General features: G+C 54.1%; 1 protein-coding gene across 1 annotated transcript in view; it reads right to left on the bottom strand.

Annotated features, from left to right (window-relative positions):
* Positions 1 to 20,554, bottom strand: part of LOC144677359 (membrane-associated guanylate kinase, WW and PDZ domain-containing protein 2-like) — a gene marked incomplete at its 3' end in the record, with an annotated part of 28,352 nt that extends 7,798 nt beyond the window's left edge. The window contains exons 1-3 of the mRNA XM_078537496.1: positions 20,500 to 20,554; positions 15,669 to 15,968; positions 5,593 to 5,709 (exon numbers count right to left, since the gene is read on the bottom strand). Of these exons, the coding sequence (XP_078393622.1) occupies positions 5,593 to 5,709; positions 15,669 to 15,966 (415 nt within the window). The remainder of the gene's footprint in view (positions 1 to 5,592; positions 5,710 to 15,668; positions 15,969 to 20,499) is intronic.
* Positions 20,555 to 22,597: the final 2,043 nt, after the last annotated feature.

Here is a 22,597-nt window from a genome sequence, read left to right as displayed (position 1 = left end):
CTTCTCTCTCCCCTTGTCCAGTCTCTTCCCACCTACATCCGTGATTCCTCTGACACCTTACGTCACATCAACAATTTCCAGTTCCCTGGCCCCAACCGCTTCCTCTTCACCATGGATGTCCAATCCCTCTACACCTCCATCCCCCACCAGGATGGTCTGAGGGCCCTTAGCTTCTTCCTTGAACAGAGGCCCCAACAATCCCCATCCACCACTACTCTCCTCCGTCTGGCTGAACTTGTTCTCACACTGAACAATTTCTCCTTTAACTCCTCTCACTTCCTCCAAATAAAAGGTGTGGCTATGGGTACCCGCATGGGCCCCAGCTATGCCTGTCTCTTTATGGGGTATGTGGAACATTCCTTGTTCCAGTCCTACTCCGGCCCCCTCCCACAACTCTGTCTCTGGTACATCGATGATTACTTCGGTGCTGCTTCATGCTCTCGTCGGGACCTGAAAAAATTTATTAATTTTGCTTCCAATCTCCACCCCTCCATCATTTTCACATGGTCCATCTCTGATACTTCTCTTCCCTTCCTTGACCTCTCTGTCTCAATTTCTGATGATAGACTGTCCACCAATATCCATTACAAGCCTACCGACTCCCACAGCTACCTCGACTACAGCTCCTCACACCCCGCTTCTTGTAAAGACTCCATCCCATTCTCTCAGTTCCTTCGCCTCCGTCGCATCTGTTCTGATGATGCTACCTTCAAAAACAGCTCCTCTGACATGTCCTCCTTCTTCCTTAACCGAGGTTTTCCATCCACGGTCGTTGACAGGGCCCTCAACCGTGTCCGGCCCATATCCCGCGCATCCTCCCTCACGCCTTCTCCTCCTTCCCAGAAACATGATAGGGTCCCCCTTGTCCTCACTTATCACCCCACCAGCCTCCGCATTCAAAGGATCATCCTCCGCCATTTCCGCTAACTCCAGCATGATGCCACCACCAAACACATCTTCCCTTCACCCCCCCTGACGGCATTCCGTAGGGATGGTTCCCTCCGGGACACCCTGGTCCACTCCTCCATCACCCCCTACTCCTCAACCCCCACTTATGGCACCTCCCCATGCCCACGCAGAAGATGCAACACCTGCCCCTTCACTTCCTCTCTCCTCACCGTCCAAGGGCCCAAACACTCCTTTCAAGTGAAGCAGCATTTCACTTGCATTTCCCCTAACTTAGTCTACTGCATTCGTTGCTCCCAATGCGGTCTCCTCTACATTGGAGAGACCAAACGCAAACTGGGCGACCGTTTTGCGGAACACCTGCGGTCTGTCCGCAAGAAAGACCCAAACCTCCCTGTCGCTTGCCATTTTAACATTCCACCCTGTTCTCTTGCCCACATGTCTGTCCTTGGCTTGCTGCATTGTTCCAGTGAAGCCCAACGCAAACTGGAGGAACAGCACCTCATCTTCCGACTAGGCACTTTACAGCCTTCCGGGCTGAATATTGAATTCAACAACTTTAGATCTTAAACTCCCCCTCCCCCCATCCCCACCCCGTTTCTCCCCCCCCCACCCCCCACCTTTTTTCAATAATTTATATAGATTCTTCTTTCCCCACCTATTTCCATTATTTTTAAATCTAAAACTAAAACCTTGTTAGCCTTTCCACCCCACCCCCACTAGAGCTGTACCTTTGATCCTTTTGTCTGTGACATCTTTTGATTATCTGCTCCTATCACTGCTTGCTTATCTCCACAATCACCACACCCTCAACTTCTCTCTCTCCCCCCCCACCCCCCCACCACCTTAGACCAGCTTATATTTCACCCCTCTCCTAACTATGCTTCAGTTCTGCCGAAGGGCCATGAAGGCTCGAAACGTTGACTGATTTCTTCTCCGCCGATGCTGCCAGACCTGCTGAGTTTTTCCAGGTAATTCTGTTTTTGTTCTGTACCTTGAGTGTCCTGTCTTCCATTCTTAATTAGCACTTTTCTTAGACAAATATCACCACCTTCAACACCTCTTTGACCCTTTTGTCTGTGACATCTTTTGATTATCTGCTCCTATCACTGCTTGCTTATCTCCACAATCACCACACCCTCAACTTCTCTCTTCCCCCCCCCCACCCCCCAACCTTAAACCAGCTTATATTTCACCCCTCTCCTAACTATGCTTCAGTTCTGCCGAAGGGCCATGAAGGCTCGAAACGTTGACTGATTTCTTCTCCGCCGATGCTGCCAGACCTGCTGAGTTTTTCCAGGTAATTCTGTTTTTGTTTGGAATAATGTGTCCCAGTTTGTTGATGATGCTAGGAATGCAGGCCATGAGGAGGACACAAGGAGGCTGCAAAGAGATAATAGACAGGTTACGTGATTGGGCAACCAGTTGGCAGATGCCCTCTCGTTCTAGAATGCCCCACAAGGGGAAACATCCGCTCCGCATCTACTTTATCTATCCCCTTTAGCATCTTACATACCTCAATTAGATCTCCTCTCATCCTTCTAAACTCTAGCGAGCAGAGGCCTAAACTGCTTAATCTCCCCTCATACGACAAGCCCCGCATCTCTGGAATCAATCTAGTGAACCTCCTCTGAACCACCTCCAGTACAACCACATCCTTCCTCAAGTAAGGGGACCAAAACTGTGCACAGCACTCCAGGTGCAGTCTCACCAATGCCTTGTACAGTTGCAACAACACTTCCCTATTTTTATGCTCTATTCCTTTAGCAATAAATGCCAAAATTCCATTTGCCTTCCTTATTTCCCGCTGTACCTACACACTAGCTTTCAGCGATTCATGCACAGGGACACCCAGATCCCTCTGCACTGAAGCATTCTGAAGTTTCTCTCCATTTAAATAATAAGTCGCCTTTTTATTCCTCCAACCAAGATGGATAACCTTTACAGCTTTCACACCTTTGGAAAGTGTGACATTATTCACACGAAAAGCAGAATATTTTTTAAAAAGGTGTGAAACTTGTAAATGCTGATGTTGAGACAGAGTTGGGTGCGCTGTGACAAGGAACACTTGTGGAAAGTTAGCATGCAGGTGCAGCGATCAGTTAGGGAGGCAAATGGCACACTGGCCTTTATTGCAAAGGGGGTTGGAGTACAAGAATAAAGCAGCCTTGCTACAATCGCACAGGGTTTTGTTGAGACTACGTCTTGGTCCCTGTATTTAAGAAAGGATAGACTTACATTGGAGGCGGTACAGCAAAGGGTCACTAAGTTGGTCCCCCGGGTGAGGGGGTTGTCCTATGGTGGGAGGCTGAATAAACTGGGTTTAAGTTTCGAAGAACGAGAGGCGCTCTCTTTGAAACAAGATCCCGAAGGGGTTTGACAAGGTGGACAGAAAGAGATTGTTGCAAATAAAAACAGAAAATGCGGGAAAAACTCAGCCGCTCTGGCAGCATCAACGGGGAGAGAAACAGAGTTAACGTTTCGAGTCCGTGTGACTCTTCTTCAGAGGTTGCTCCTGCTGGCTGGGAAATCGAGAACAAGTCTAGCGTTAAGGGGACGATCATTTAGGGTTGAGATGGGGAGAAATTACTTCCGTCAAAGGGCTGGGAATCTTTGGAACTCTCTCTCCCAGAGGATTGGGAACGCTCCATCGTTGAAGACATTGAAGGCTGGAATAGACAGATTTTTGGTCTCTCTGTGAATCGAGAGATATGGGATACGGGAAAGAAAATGGAGTTGAAGCCCAAGCTCGGACTTTAGTTCAGTCCTGTCCCTATTCCTTGTATAATTTGTGGGAATCAAGGGGAAAACTCTCCGCTGGTTGGAGTCATACCGAGCACAAAGGAAGATGGTTGTGGTTGTTGGAGGTCAGTCATCTCAGCTCCAGGACATCACTGCAGGAGTTCCTCAAGGTTAGTGTCCTCGGCCCAACCATCTTCAGCTGCTTCATCAATGACCTTCCTTCCATCATAAGGTCAGAAGTGGGGATATTCACTGATGATTGCACAATGTTCAGCACCATTCACGACTCCTCAGATACTGAAGCAGTCCATGTCCAAATGCAGCAAGACCTGGACAATATCCAGGCTCGGGGCTGACAAGTGACAAGTAACATTCGCGCCACACAAGTGCCAGGCAATGACCATCTCCAACAAGATAGAATCTAACCATCGCCCCTTGATGTTCAATGGAATTACCATCGCTGAATCCCCCACTAACAACATCCTGGAGGAAACCATTGACCAGAAACTGAACTGGACCAGCCATTTTTTAAATTCTTTTGTGGGATGTGGGTGTTGTTGGCAAGGTCAGTAGCTGAGGCCCATCCCTAAATACGCTTGAACTGAGTAGCTTGTTAGGCCATTTCAGAGAGCAGTTAAGAGTCAGCTACGTTGCTGTGGGTCTGGAGTCACATGTAGGCCAGACCGGGTAAGGACGGCACATTTCCTTGCCTGAAGGGCACTGGTGGGTTTTTATAACAATCGATGATAGTTGTCATGATCACCATTACTGAGAACACCGTGATATTCCAGATTTTGTTACTTGAATTTAAATTCCACCAGGTGAGATTCGAACCCGTGTGCCCAGAGCATGAGGCTGGGCCTCTGGGTTACTAGTCCAGTGACATGACCACTACGCCACCATCTTTCCATCAATGCTGCAGCTACAAGAGCAGGTCGGAGGCTGGGAACCCTGCGGTGAGTAACTCACCTCCTGACTCCCCAAAGCCTGTCCCCCATCTACAAGGCACAAGTCAGGAGTGTGATGGAATATTCCCCACTTGCCTAGACAAGTGCAGCTCCCACAACACTCAAGAAGCTCAACACCGTCCAGGGCAAAGCAGCCCCGCTTGATGGGCACCCCATCCACAAACATTCACTCCCTCCACCACCGACGCACAGTAACAGCAGTGTGTGTACCATCTACAAGATGCACTGCAGGAATTCACCAAGGCTCCTTAGACAGCACCTTCCAAACCCACGGCCGCTACCATCTAGAAGGACAAGGGCAGCAGACACATGGGGAACACCACCACCTGGAAGTTCCCCTCCAAGCTACTCACCATCCTGACTTGGAAATATATCGGCCGTTCCTTCACTGTCGCTGGGTCAAAATCCTGGAACTCCCTCTCTAACAGCATGGTGGGTGTACCTACACTACATGGACTGCAGCGGATCAAGAAGGCATCTCACCCCCACCTTCTCAAGGGCAACTAGGGATGGGCAATAAATGCTGGGCCCAGCCAGTGAAGCCCACATCCCATCAATGAATAAAAGAAACACTGTCCCATCAAACATGAATCAACAATGCCCGAAAACACGGCAAAACAAATTGCACATCCTTTAAAAAGTACCTGGATGAGCACTTCGCACGTCATAACATTCAAGGCTATGGGCCAAGTGCTGGTCAATGGGATTAGGGAGGTAGGGCAGGTGTTTCTCACGTGTCAGTGCAGACTCGATGGGCCGAAGGGCCTCTTCTGCACTGTGTGATTCTGTGACTCTGTTTCGCTCTCTGACTGTGATACATTCCCTCCACCTTCCCCGCTATTTCCTTACTCCCGGGTCACAGGGTGCAGATTAGTCACACCCACTGTTTACAGCCCTGTGCTTCAAGCCACATTCCCCTGTTGTGTGGGTGTTGTGTGATTCTATGGGCGTCCCTTGGGGAACGCTCTGCACTTACATGGCACCGCGCGGATGTACAGGTTCTGGCGAATCCGCTCCTGGAGTTCCAAGTCAGCTGAGCCTTTACTGAACGCCTGTTTGAGGAAGTGCCGCAGGTCAGAGTTCAGTTGCGAACCTGGGGAGATACCAGGTTAGAGAGAATCAGCTCACACCCAGTCTGAACACACAGTCAACACAGAGACAGGCACACACACAACCCTGACACACTCGCACATACGCAGACTCTACTCCGCCACGCTCGCACAGACACACAGACTCCACCCCTCCACACACACACATGCATAGTCCACCCAGGCACACTCGTTCGCTCGCACACACACACTCCAACCTGCCACACTCGCGCGCTCACACACACTCTACCCCACCACACTCGCACATAATCACGCAGACAGACTCGACTCCGCCACACTCGCACATACACACACAGACAGACACTACTCCGCCACACTCGCACATACACACACAGACAGACACTACTCCGCCACACTCGCACATACACACACAGACAGACACTACTCCGCCACACTGGCACATACACATACAGACAGACTCTACTCCGCCACACTGGCACATACACACACAGACAGACTCTACTCCGCCACACTCGCACAAACAAACAGACAGACTCTATTCCGACAAACTCGCACATACACACGCAGACAGACTCTACTCCGACACACTCGCACAGACACACGCAGACAGACTCTACTCCGCCACACTCGCACAGACACACGCAGACAGACTCTACTCCGACACACTCGCACATATACACACAGACAGAATCTACTCCGCCACACTCTACACCGCCACACTCGCACATACACACGCAGACAGACTCTACACCGCCACACTCGCACATACACACGCAGACAGAATCTACACCGCCACACTCGCACATACACACGCAGACAGACTCTACTCCGTTACACTCGCACATACACACGCAGACAGACTCTACACCGCCACACACGCACATACACACACACACAGACTGCACTCCGCCACACTCGCACATACACACAGAGAGACTTTACTACGCCACACTCGCACATACACACGCAGAGTCAACTCCGCCACACTCGCACATACACACGCAGACAGACTCTACTACGCCACATTCGCACATACACACACAGACAGGCTCTACTCCGACACACTCGGACATACATACACAGACAGACACTACTCCACCACACTCGCACATAGACACACAGACAGACTCTACTCCGCCACACTCGCACATACACACACAGACAGACTCTACACCGCCACACTCGCACATACACACACAGACAGACTCTACTCCGCCACACTCGCACATACACATGCAGACAAACTCTACTCCGCCACACTAGCACATACACACGCAGACAGACTCTGATCCGCTACACTCGCATACACACGCAGACAGACTCTACTCCGTTACACATGCACATACACACGCAGACAGATTCTATTCCGCCACACTCGCAGACACACACGCAGACACACTCTAATCCGCCACACTCGCACATACAGGCGCAGACAGACTTTACTCCGCCAAACTCGCACATACACACGCAGACAGACTCTAGTCACTCACACTCGTACATACACACAGACAGACATTACTCCGCCAAACTCACACATACACACGCAGACAGACTCTACTCATCCACACTCGCACATACACACGCAGACAGACTCTACTCCGCCACACTCGCACATACACACACAGACAGACTCTACTCCGCCACACTCGCACATATTCACGCAGACAGACTCTACTCCGCCACACTCGCACATACACACACAGACAGACTCTACTCCGCCACGCTCGCACATACACACGCAGACAGACTCTACTCCGACACACTCACACATACAGACGGAGACAGACTCTACTCCGCCACACTCGCACATACACACACAGACAGACTCTACTCCGCCACGCTCGCACATACACACGCAGACAGACTCTACTCCGTCACACTCGCACATACACACGCGCAGACTCTACTCCGCCACACTCACACATACACACGCAGGCAGACTCTACTCCGCCACGCTTGCACATACACACGCAGACAGACTCTACACCGCCACACTCGCACATACACACGCAGACAGACTCTACTCCGCCACACTCGCACATACACAGACAGACAGACTCTACTCCGCCACACTCGCACATACACACGCAGACAGACTCTACACCGCCACACTCGCACATACACACGCAGATAGACTCTACTCCGCAACACTCGCACATACACACGCAGCCAGACTCTACCCCGCCACACTCGCACATACACACGCAGACAGACCCTACTCCGACACACTCGCACATACACACAGACAGACTCTACTCCTCCACACTCGCACATACACACGCAGACAGACGCTACTTCGCCACCCTCGCACATACACACACGGACAGACTCTACTCCTCCACACTCGCAGATACACACACAGACAGACTCTACTCCGCCACACTCGCACATACACACACAGACAGACTCTACTCCGCCACACTCGCACATACACACACAGACAGACTCTACTCCGCCACACTCACACATACACACGCAGACAGACTCTACTCCGCCAGACTCGCACATACACACGCAGACAGACTCTACTCCGCCACACTCGCACATACACACGAAGACAGACTCTACTCCGCCACACTCGCACATACACACGCAGACAGACTCTACTCCGCTACACTCGCACATACACACGCAGACAGACTCTACTCCGCCACACTCGCACATACACACTCAGACAGACTCTACTCCGCCACACTCGCACATACACACGCAGACAGACTCTACTCCGCCACACTCGCACATACACACGCAGACAGACTCTACTCAGCCACACTCGCACATACACACGCAGACAGACTCTACCCCGCCACACTCGCACATACACACGCAGACAAGACTCTACTCCGCCACACTCGCACATACACACACAGACAGACTCTACTCCGCAACACTCGCACATACACACGCAGACAGACTCAACTCGCCACACTCGCACATACACACACAGACAGACTCTACTCCGCAACACTCACACAAACACACGCAGACAGACTCTACTCCGCCACACTCGCACATACACACACAGACAGACTCTACACCGCCACACTCACACAAACACACGCAGACAGACTCTACTCGCCACACTCGCACATACACACGCAGACAGACGCTACTTCGCCACCCTCGCACATACACACACGGACAGACTCTACTCCGCCACACTCGCACATACACACGCAGACAGACTCTACTCCGCTACACTCACACATACACACGCAGACAGACTCAACCCCGCCACACTCGCACATACACACACAGACAGACTCTACTCCGTCACACTTGCACAAACACACGCAGACAGACTCGACTCCGCCACACTCGCACATACACACGCAGACAGACTCTACTCCGCCACACTCGCATAAACACACGCAGACTCTACTCCGCCGCACTCGCACATACATACGCAGACAGACTCTACTCCGCCACACTCACACATACACACACAGAGAGACTCTACACCGCCACACTCGCACATACACACGCAGACAGACTCTATACCGCCACACTCACACATACACACACAGACAGACTCTACTCCGCCACAGTCGCACATATACACGCAGATAGACTCTACTCCATCACACTCGCACATACACAGGCAGACAGACTCTACTCCGCCACACTCGTACATACATACGCAGACAGACTCTACTCCGCCACACTTGCACAAACACACACAGACACTACTCCAGCACACTTGCACAGACACACGCAGACAGACTCTACTCCGCCACACTCGCACATACACACGCAGACAGACTCTACTCATCCACAGTCGCACATACACACGCAGAAAGACTCTACTCAACCACACTCGCACATACACACACAGACAGACTCTTTTCCGCCACACTCGCACATACACACACAGACAGACTCTACTGTGCCACACTCAGACATACACACACAGACAGACTCTACTCCGCCACACTCGCACATACACACACAGACAGACTCTACTCCGCCACACTCGTACATACACACACAGACAGACTCTGCTCCGCCACACAAGCACATACACACGCAGACAGACTCTACTCCGCCACACTCGCACATACACATACAGACAGACCCTACTCCACCAGACTCGCACATACGCACACAGACTCTACTCCGCAACACTCGCACATACACACGCGGACAGACTCTACTCCGCCACACTCACACATACACACGCAGACAGACTCTACTCCGCCACACTCGCACATACACACACAGACAGACTCTACTCCGACACACTTGCACAAACACACGCAGACAGACTCTACTACGCCACACTCGCACATACACACGCAGACAGACTCTACACCGCCACACTCGCAGATACACACGCAGACAGACTCTACTCCGCCACACTCGCACACACACACAGACAGACTGTACTCCGCCACACTCGCACATACACACACACACAGACTCTACTCCGCCACACTCGCACATACACACGCAGACAGACTCTACTCCGCCACACTCGCACATACACACGCAGAAGAACTCTACTCCGCCACACTCACACATACACAGGCAGAAGAACTCTACTCCGCCACACTCGTACATACACACGCAGACAGACTCTACTCCGTCACACTCGCACATACACACGCAGACAGGCTCTACCCCGCCACACTCGCACATACACACGCAGACAGACTCTACTCCACCACACTCGCACATACAAACACAGACTCCACTCCGCCACACTCGCACATACACTCGCAGACAGACGCTACTTCGCCACACTCGCACATACACACACGGACAGACTCTACTCCGCCACACTCGCACATACACACACAAACAGACTCCACTCCGCCACAGTCGCACATACATACGCAAACAGACTCTACTCCGCCACACTCGCACATACGCACGCAGACAGACTCTACTCCGTCACACTCGCACATACACACACAGACAGACTCTATTCCGCCACACTCGCACATACTCACAAAGACAGACTCTACTCCGCCACACTCGCACATACATATGCAGACAGACTCTACTCCCCCACACTCGCACATACACACGCAGACAGACTCTAATCCGCCACACTCGCACATACACACACAGACAGACTCTACTCCGCCACACTCACACATACACACAGACAGATTCTACTCCGCCACACTGGCACATACACACGCAGACAGACTCTACTCCCCCACACACACACATAGACATACAGACAGACTCTACTCCGCCACACTCACACATACACACGCAGACAGACTCTACTCCGCCACACTCACACATACACACACAGACAGACTCTACTCCGCCACACTCGCACATACACACGCAGACAGACTCTACTCCGCCACACTCGCACATACACACACAGACAGACTCTACTCCGCAACACTCGCACATACACACGCAGACAGATTCTACTCGCCACACTCGCACATACACACACAGACAGACTCTACTCCGCAACACTCACACAAACACACGCAGACAGACTCTACTCCGCCACACTCGCACATACACACACAGACAGACTCTACTCCGCCACACTCACACAAACACACGCAGACAGACTCTACTCCACCTCTCTCGCACATACACATGCAGACAGACTCTACTCCGCCACACTCGCACATACACACACAGACAGACTCTACTCCGCCACACTCGCACATACACACACAGACAGACTCTACTCCGCCACACTCACACAAACACACGCAGACAGACTCTACTCCGCCACACTCGCACATACACATTCAGACAGACTCTACTCCGCCACCCTCGCACATACACACGCAGACAGACCGTAATCCGCCACACTCGCACATACACACACAGACAGACTCTACTCCGCCACACTCGCACATACACACAGACAGACTCTACTCCGTCACACTTGCACAAACACACGCAGACAGACTCTACTCCGCCACACTCGCACATACACACGCAGACAGACTCTACTCCTCCAGACTCGCACATACACACACAGACAGACTCGACTCCGCCACACTCGCACATACACACGCAGACAGACTCTACTCCGCCACACTCGCATAAACACACGCAGACAGACTCTACTCCGCCGCACTCGCACATACACACGCAGACAGACTCTACTCCGCCACACTCACACATACACACACAGACAGACTCTACACCGCCACACTCGCACATACACACGCAGACAGACTCTATTCCGCCACACTCACACATACACACACAGACAAACTCTACTCCGCCACAGTCGCACATATACACGCAGATAGACTCTACTCCATCACACTCGCACATACACACGCAGACAGACTCTACTCCACCACACTTGCACATACACACGCAGACAGACTCTACTCCGCAACACTCGCACATACACACGCAGCCAGACTCTACCCCACCACACTCGCACATACACACGCAGACAAGACTCTACTCCGCCACACTCACACATACACACACAGACAGACTCCACTCCGCCACACTCGCACATACACACGCAGACAGACACTACTTCGCCACCCTCGCACATACACACACGGACAGACTCTACTCCGCCACACTCGCTCATACACGCACAGACAGACTCTACACCGCCACAATCGCACAAACACACGCAGACAGACTCTACTCCTCCAGACTCGCACATACACACGCAGACAGACTCTACTCCGCCACACTCGCATAAACACACGCAGACAGACTCTACTCCGCCGCACTCGCACATACACACGCAGACAGACTCTACTCCGCCACACTCACACATACACACGCAGACAGACTCTATTCCGCCACACTCACACATACACACACAGACAGACTCTACTCCGCCACAGTCGCACATACACACGCAGACAGACTCGACTCAGCCACACTCGCACATACACACACAGACAGACTCTACCCCGCCACACTCGCACATACACACGCAGACAAGACTCTACTCCGCCACACTCACACATACACACACAGACAGACTCCACTCCGCCACACTCGCACATACACACGCAGACAGACGCTACTTCGCCACCCTCGCACATACACACACGGACAGACTCTACTCCGCCACACTCGCTCATACACACACAGACAGACTCTAAACCGCCACAATCGCACAAACACACGCAGACAGACTCTACTCCGCCACACTCGCAGATACACACACAGACAGACTCTACTCCGCCACACTCGCACATACACACGCAGACAGACTCTACTCCGCCACACTCGCACATACACACACAGACAGACCCTACTCCGCCACACTCGCACATACACACACAGACAGACTCTACTCCGCCACACTCGCACATACACACGCAGACAGACTCTACTCCGCCACAGTCGCACATACACAAAGACTCCACTCCGCAGCCCACCCACACACTCCACCTTGAAACATACACACTCCACCTCGCCATACTCAAGCACACACACCTACTCACTCCTCCATACACACTCACTCCACTCCTCCACACACACTCACTCCACTCCTCCACACACACTCACTCCACTCCTCCACACATACTCACTCCACCCCTCCACACTCCCAGACACACTCACTCCTCCCCGCCACACTCGCAGGCATACTCACTCCTCCCCGCCACCCTCGCAGGCACACTTACTCCACCCCGCCACACTCGCAGACTCACTCACTCCTCCCTGCCACACTCGCAGACTCACTCACTCCTCCCCGCCTCCCTCGCAGGCACACTCACTCCACCCCGCCACACTCGCAGACTCACTTACTCCTCCCCGCCACCCTCGCAGGCACACTCACTCCTCCCCGCCACCCTCGCAGGCACACTCACTCCACCCCGCCACCCTCGCAGACTCACTCACTCCTCCCCGCCACCCTCGCAGGCACACTCACTCCACCCCGCCACACTCGCAGACACACTCACTCCACCCCGCCACACTCGCAGACTCACTCACTCCGCCCCGCCACCCTCGCAGGCACACTCACTCCACCCCGCCACACTCGCAGACTCACTCACTCCTCCCCGCCACCCTCGCAGACACACTCACTCCTCCCCGCCACACTCACAGACACACTCACTCCTCCCCGCCACACTCGCAGACACACTCACTCCACCCCGCCACAATCGCAGACTCACTCACTCCTCCCCGCCACCCTCGCTGACACACTCACTCCTCCCCGCCACACTCGCAGACACACTCACTCCTCCCCGCCACACTCGCAGACACACTCACTCCCCCCCGCCACCCTCGCAGACACACTCACTCCCCCCCGCCACACTCGCAGACACACTCACTCCTCCCCGCCACCCTTGCAGACACACTCACTCCCCCCCGCCACACTCGCAGACGGACTCACTCCCCCCCGCCACACTCGCAGGCACACTCACTCCTCCCCGCCACACTCGCTGACACACTCACTCCCCCCCGCCACACTTGCAGACACACTCACTCCCCCCGCCACACTCGCAGACACACTCACTCCTCCCCGCCGCCGTCGCAGACACACTCACCCCTCCCCGCCACCCTCGCAGACGCACTCACTCCCCCCGCCACCCTCGCAGACACACTCACTCCCCCCGCCACACTCGCAGACACACTCACTCCCCCCGCCACCCTCGCAGACACACTCACTCCTCCCCGCCACACTCACAGACACACTCACTCCCCCCGCCACCCTCGCAGACACACTCACTCCTCCCCGCCACACTCGCAGACACACTCACTCCCCCCCGCCACCCTCGCAGACACACTCACTCCCCCCCGCCACACTCGCAGACACACTCACTCCTCCCCGCCACCCTTGCAGACACACTCACTCCCCCCCGCCACACTCGCAGACGGACTCACTCCCCCCCGCCACACTCGCAGGCACACTCACTCCTCCCCGCCACACTCGCTGACACACTCACTCCCCCCCGCCACACTTGCAGACACACTCACTCCCCCCGCCACACTCGCAGACACACTCACTCCTCCCCGCCGCCGTCGCAGACACACTCACCCCTCCCCGCCACCCTCGCAGACGCACTCACTCCCCCCGCCACCCTCGCAGACACACTCACTCCCCCCGCCACACTCGCAGACACACTCACTCCCCCCGCCACCCTCGCAGACACACTCACTCCCCCCGCCACACTCGCAGACACACTCACTCCCCCCGCCACCCTCGCAGACACACTCACTCCTCCCGCCACACTCGCAGACACACTCACTCCCACCTGCCACACTCGCAGACACACTCACTCCTCCCCGCCACCCTTGCAGACACACTCACTCCCCCCCGCCACACTCGCAGACGGACTCACTACCCCCCGCCACACTCGCAGACGGACTCACTCCTCCCCACCACACTCGCAGACACACTCACTCCTCCCCGCCACCCTCGCAGACACACTCACTCCCCCCGCCACACTCGCAGACACACTCACTCCCCCGCCACACTCGCAGACACACTCACTCCCCCCGCCACACTCGCAGACACACTCACTCCCCCCCGCCACACTCGCAGACACACTCACTCCCCCCCGCCACCCTCGCAGACACACTCACTCCCCCCGCCACACTCGCAGACACACTCACTCCCCCGCCACACTCGCAGACACACTCACTCCCCCCGCCACACTCGCAGACACACTCACTCCCCCCCGCCACACTCGCAGACACACTCACTCCCCCCCGCCACCCTCGCAGACACACTCACTCCCCCCGCCTCACTCGCAGACACACTCACTCCTCCCCGCCACCCTTGCAGACACACTCACTCCCCCCCCGCCACACTCGCAGACGCACTCACTCCCCCCCACCATACCCGCAGACACACTCACTCCCCCCCGCCACCCTTGCAGACACACTCACTCCTCCCCACCAACCTCGCAGACACACTCACTCCCCCCCGCCACACTCGCAGACACACTCACTCCCCCCGCCACACTCGCAGACACATTCACTCCACCCTCCCACACTCGCTGACACACACACACACAATGGGACACAGTAGCCCCTGGTGGACACAGTCTGTGGTGAAGCTGACCTTGTGGAACCGTTTTGAGATGGACCGGCTCGGGGATGTTTTCCAGGAGTCCCAGAGTATCTCTCAGTGTCAGACCGGACACAGGAGCCTCATTGACCTCCAGCAGCAGGTCGCCTGCTTGCAGCTTCCCAGTCAGGTGCCGGCCCTTCCCACCCGTCGGATCAGCGACGTAGAGGAGTTGGCCATACTCTGCCCCACCCAGCAGCCGAAGGTTCAGCACCCCCTGCTCGTCCCGGTGTAAGGTCGTCTCCCGGGTTTTCTGTGTCCAGTGACTGATGCTGAGCAGCTTCCTGAACATGTCTGGGGAGAGAGGAGAGGAAAAGCAGTATCTGCCTCTCAGACATCAATGAACAGAGATCAGGACAATCCCTCACAATCCTTCCTGCTTCATTTGTCAGCTGACAGATCATTGGGGTTAAAGTTCCGATCCCTGGCTGATCAGTAACCAGCTCCCACCCAAAATTTATTTACAATCAGACTGGGTGGGGACAGGACAGAACACCATCTCAAACACTCCCAGGACAGGTACAGCACGGCGTTAGGTACAGAGTAAAGCTCCCTCTACACTGTCCCCATCAAACACTCCCAGGACAGGTACAGCACGGGGTTAGATACAAAGTAAAGCTCCCTCTACACCGTCCCCATCAAACACTCCCAGGACAGGTACAGCACGGGGTTAGATACAGAGTAAAGCTCCCTCTGCACTGTCCCCATCAAACACTCCCAGGACAGGTACAGCACGGGGTTAGATACAGAGCAAAGCTCCCTCTACAATTTCCCCTTCAAACACTAGCATGACAGGTACAGAACGGGGTTAGATAAAGAGTAAAGCTCCCTCTACACTGTCCTCATCAAACACTCCCAGGACAGGTACAGCACGGGGTTAGATACAGAGTAAAGCTCCCTCTACACTGTCCCCATCAAACACTCCCAGGGCAGGTACAGCACAGGGTTAGATACAGAGTAAAGCTCCCTCTACACTGTCCCCATCAAACACTCCAAGGACAGGTACAGCACAGGGTTAGGAACAGAGTAAAACTCCCTCTACACTGTCCCCATCAAATAATCCCAGGACAGGTACAGCACAGGGTTAGATACAGAGTAAAGCTCCATCTACACTGTCCCCATCAAAAACTCCCAGGACAGGTACAGCACGGGGTTTGATACAGAGTAAAGCTCCCTCTACAATGTCCCATTCAAACACTCGCAGGACAGGCACAGAACGAGGTTAGATAAAGAGTGTAGCTTCCTCTAGACTGTCCTCATCAAACACTCCCAGGTCAGGTACAGCACGGGCTTAGATACAGAAAAAAGCTCCCTCTACACTGTCCCCATCAAACATTCCCACGGCAGGTACAGCATGGTGTTAGATACAGGGTAAAGCTCCCACAACACTGTCCCCATCAAACACTCGCAAGACAGGTACATCACAGGGTTATATACAGAGTAAAGCTCCCACTACACTGTCCCCATCAAAGACTCCCAGGACAAGTACAGCACGGGGTTAGATACAGAGTAAAGCTCCCTCTACACCGTCCTCATCAAACACTCCCAGGACAGGTACAGCACGGGGTTAGATACAGAGTAAAGCTCCCTTTACACTGTGCCCATCAAACACTCGCAAGACAGGTACATCACAGGGTTATATACAGAGTAAAGCTCCCACTACACTGTCCCCATCAAAGACTCCCAGGACAGGTACAGCACGGGGTTAGATACAGAGTAAAGCTCCCTCTACACCGTCCTCATCAAACACTCCCAGGACAGGTACAGCACGGGGTTAGATACAGAGTAAAGCTCCCTTTACACTGTGCCCATCAAACACTCCCAGGACAGGTACAGCACGGGGTTAGATACAGAGTAAAGCTCCCACTACACTGTCCCCATCAAAGACTCCCAGGACAGGTAAAGCACGGGATTAGATACAGAGTAAAGTTCCCACTACACTTTCCCCATCAACCACTCCCAGGACAGGTACAGCACGGGGTTAGATACAGAGTAAAGCTCCCTCTACACTGTCCCCATCAAACACTCCCAGGACAGGTACAGCACGGGGCTAGATACAGAGTAAAGAAACCTCTACACTGTCCCCATCAAACAGTCCCAGGACAGGTACAGCACGGTGTTTGATACAGAGTAAAGCTCCCTCTACACTGTCCCCATCAAACAGTCGCAGGACAGGTACAGCACGGGGTTTGATACAGAGTAAAGCTCCCTCAACAGAATCCACATCAAACACTCCCCGGACAGGTACAACACGGGGTTACATACAGTGTAAAGCTCCCTCTACACTGTCTCCATCAAACACTCCCAGTACAGGTACAGCATGGGGTTAGATACAGTGTAAAGCTCCCTATACAATGTCCCCTTCAAACACTCGCACGACAGGAACAGAACGGTGTTAGATATAGAGTAAAGCTCCCTGTACACTGTCTCCATCAAACACTACCAGGACAGGTACAGCACGGGGTTTGATACAGTGTAAAGCTCCCTCAACACGATCCACATCAAACACTCCCAGGACAGGTACAGCACGGGGTTAGATAAAGAGTATAGCTCCCTCTACACTGTCCTCATCAAACAATCCCAGGACAGGTACAGAACGGGGTTCGATACAGAGCAAAGCTCCCTCCACACTGTCCCCATCAAACACTCCCAGGACAGGTACAGAGCAAAGCTCCCTCCACATTGTCCCCATCAAACACTCCCAGGACAGGTACAGCACAGGGTTAGATACAGAGTAAAACTCCCTCTACACTGTCCCCATCAAACACTCCCCGGACAGGAACAGCACGGGGTTAGACACAGAGTAAAGCTCCCTCTGCACTGTCCCCATCAAGCATTCCCAGGACAGGTACAGCACGGGGCTAAATACAGAGTAAAGCCCCGTCTACACTGTCCCCATCAAACACTCCCAGGATAGGTACAGTACAGGGTTAGATACAGAGAAACGCTCCCTCTACACTGTCCCCATCAAACACTCCCAGGACAGGTACAGCACGGGGTTTGATACAGAGCAAAGCTCCCTCCACACTGTCCCCATCAAACACTCCCAGGACAGGTACAGAGCAAAGCTCCCTCCACACTGTCCCCATCAAACACTCCCAGGACAGGTACAGCACGGGGTTAGATACAGAGTAAAGCTCCCTCTACACTGTCCCCATCAAACACTCCCAGGACAGGTACAGCACAGGGTTAGATACAGAGTAAAACTCCCTCTACACTGTCCCCATCAAACACTCCCCGGACAGGAACAGCACGGGGTTAGACACAGAGTAAAGCTCCCTCTGCACTGTCCCCATCAAACATTCCCAAGACAGGTACAGCACGGGGCTAAATACAGAGTAAAGCCCCGTCTACACTGTCCCCATCAAACACTCCCAGGATAGGTACAGTACAGGGTTAGATACAGAGAAACGCTCCCTCTACACTGTCCCCATCAAACACTCCCAGGACAGGTACAGCACGGGGTTTGATACAGAGTAAAGCTCCCTCTACAATGACCCATTCAAACACTCGCAGGACAGTTACAGAACGGGGTTAGATAAAGAGTATAGCTCCCTCTACACTGTCCCCATCAAACACTCCCAGGACAGGTACAGCACGGGATTAGAAACAGAGTAAAGCTCCCTCTACACTGTCCCCATCAAACACTTCCAGGACAGGTACAGCACAGGGTTAGATTAAGAGTAAAGCTCCCTCTACGCTGTCCCCATCAAACACTCCCACGACAGGTACAGCACGGGGTTAGATACAGGGTAAAGCTCCCTCTACACTGTTCCCATCAAACACTCCCAGGACAGGTACAGCACGGGGTTAGATACAGAGTAAAGCTCCCTCTACACTGTCCCCATCAAACACTCCCAGGACTGGTACAGCACGGGGTTAGATACAGAGTAAAGCTCCCTCTACACTGTCCCCATCAAACACTCCCAGGACTGGTACAGCACGGGGTTAGATACAGAGTAAAGCTCCCTCTACACTGTCCCCATCAAACACTCCCAGGACAGGTACAGCACGGGGTTAGATACAGAGTAAAGCTCCCTCTACACCGTCCCCATTTATTGCTCTCATTAACTGTGTACAGTTAGGCAGTGATCCACCCTGACTGTGCTGGTATTGTGGGCGAGGGGGTTTTGGAGGGGAGGGTGGCGGTGTCCACGTGTTGTGGGTCTGAATCTGGATCCTTGCTTCCCTCGCTCACTGTCAGCGACATCCTGCCTCTGCTCAGCCTCCTGGGTTTGGGCCGGCGTCTGAGGTGTGACAGGACAGTCAGAGGTTGGACTGGAGGCTATCGATCTGACCCATTCCTCCCTGTCCCCTCTTTGCCAACTCTACCCCCCCTCTCCTCCTCCTGCTCCCGAAACTCTACCCTGATTGTGACCTGGTCCCAACTCCCTTCCGCCCCTGCGCACCCCCTTCCCCCACCAATAAAGCCCCTCCCATGCCTGCCCACCTCCTCGCGATCCCACCCACCAGCAGACAGGTAGCAAAGGCTGGCAGGCTGATGGGGTTGGGTTGCCCCCCCCAGGGCAGTGGGGCACAGAGAGCGTGAAGGGCTGACGATGGCAGTCTGCTGCAGTGGGCACGTTGAATGATGCCAACCGAGTGAGTTGCAACCACCCCCACAGGGCACTTGTGCATTAATGACATTCCAAGCTGGATGCCCGCCTCTCCCACACGGGATGGGGAATTCATGCAACCCAGAATTTCTAACCTAGGCTTTCTCTTATTCTGAACTGCACATTGCTGCTGGAGCTGTGCAATATTAAGGCAGCATCCAACAGGATGCACTGGCTTCCATGCAATGCAGATGTAGGACGGGGTTTACCTACTGCAGTATCCAGGCTTGGCTCCGAGCTCCCTGCATCCAGTCCCTGCCATTGCCTGGGGATGCCTGATTGACAGGAGAGGAGGGGGCGGGGCCAGGCCGCCTGTCCATCAGATCAGGGCCGCACCTACTGGAAAAGGGGGGCGTGGCCTGTTCTGTTGACAATCAAACAGGAGCCAGGCCCACTGTGAGGTTACCCTGGCAGGGGGGAGGCAGATCAGTCGCCCTTCCAAACCCGGCCACGCCCACTGGAGAGGCGGGGCTCGCCATTGGACGGGAGCGTCCCACGCGCTACTGCTCATCATCCCTCAGCCTGCGTTTTCATTGGACCGTCCCGGTCAAAGCCCAACCCCTAAACCCCGCGCCCCACACCCACCCCGCGGGCCCTGGTTGGGGGCCACGGCTGCCAATCACCGGTAACGCAGCGTTCTGATTGGTTGGCCATGCCAGCAAATGAAGAGGAGCATGTCTCTTCCCCTTTACCCTGGATTTTGTGGTGTTAACGGATTTTCAGTCGGAGGGTGTTTTAACCGCCCTCCCCCCCTCATTTCTCTCCCTCAGCTTTCGGTGTGTTTGAACCATCAATGAAGCGCGATCCACTTGGCGCCTGGTTCGGAAGGAGCTCCCGGGAGGCACCGCGCGGACCAACCAACATGGCGGCCGTTGCGCGTGCGCATTGGGGCCAATGTTTCCTATTGCCAACCCTCCCAGCTCGATCTTTGCAGAGTTTCCTCGGCAAGCTCGAGGATAACAGTTAAAGACATAAAATCCCCATGGCTGACTTAATGTTTTCAAAGGGAGTGAAACAATAAACTTTTTTCCGCTCGGCATTCTGGGAGATGTAGTTCTCTCAGCTCCTCGGACCCATGAGTACTGCGCATGCGTTGTGGGATAAGCTATTATAGATTTTGATAGAGAGCAGAGTTTTTTTGGTCAAAGAGTTAATGAAAGACGGCGACTAAAGGTAAAATAATTTAAATAAAAATTGGAAATATGACAGCGATAACTTGGGCCGTGCTGACGCAGGGAGTTCTGGGAGTTGTAGTTCTCTCCTCCAGCATCAGGACTCCCTTTCCCGGCGGGCTATGCGCGGTGGCCCGGCTGGCGCCTGCGCAGTGTCGGTACGCCCGGGCGTTGAGAATGGCGGACCAAAGAGTAGGCGAAGCGGAGCGAGGCCCCGTGTCGTTCGGCTTCACCCGGACCGCCAGCAAACTGCGGCCGAAAGAGGCGGAGCCGAGCGCGGAGGAAGAGGCGGTGAGCGGCGTGGAGCAGGGGGAGATCCTCAGGTAGCCATTGGGGAAATCCCCGTGTCAACATTGCCAATGGTGGGGAGGGTGGGTGAAACCTATGTAAACAGGTCACGCTGTCATTGCGCCCTCCAGCCGGTGGCGGCGCTGCAGCGCAGGCTGGAAGAGGCACTGCAGCGCCACCATTGGCGGGAGGCTTTACCTCTGTCAAACATTCCCAATCAATATTGTCACACCCTCCCTCTCCACCAATCATCAGGTGCTTACAACACATGAGAAGGTCCATTCGGCCCATCCTGTCCATACTAGCCCCCTGCCCCCCTAAGGAGCAATGCATGTTCTGTCACTCCCCTGCCCTCTCCCCACATCCCTGCCCGTTCCTCCCTTACGGGATATTTAGAAAATGTAGAAAAATGTTCGGCACAGAAGGGAGCCACTGCACCAGCTGAGAAAGGGGCCACCCAGTCTCATCCCCTTTTCCAGCACTTGGTCCAGAGCCCCTGTGCGTTACGGGACTTCAGCTGCCTACCCGGGGCGGGCGGGCGGGCGGGCGGGGGGGGGGGGCTCTCCCAGGTGTCCTGAGGCTGATATTTATCCCTTAACAACATCGTTTTTAAAATAAAACATATGATCCTGTTTGTGGGATCTTACTGTGTGCAGATTTGCTGTCACGTTTCCTATGTTACAGCAGTGACTGCACTTTCAGGAAAGTACCTCATGGCTTGTGAAATGCTTTGGGCTGTTTTGATGACATGACACGGGCTGAAGGAATGTTGTTTTCAATCCCCTTTCATGAGCTTCACTTTCTGCCGTCACCTCTTCAGTGTTTCATATGGATTCTAATCAAGCTC

Source organism: Cetorhinus maximus, unplaced genomic scaffold (assembly GCF_964194155.1).
Source record: "Cetorhinus maximus unplaced genomic scaffold, sCetMax3.hap1.1 HAP1_SCAFFOLD_2471, whole genome shotgun sequence".
Lineage (NCBI taxonomy): Eukaryota > Metazoa > Chordata > Chondrichthyes > Lamniformes > Cetorhinidae > Cetorhinus > Cetorhinus maximus.
Note: the sequence above shows the minus strand (reverse complement) of the source record. Positions and strands in the feature narration are given on the sequence as shown.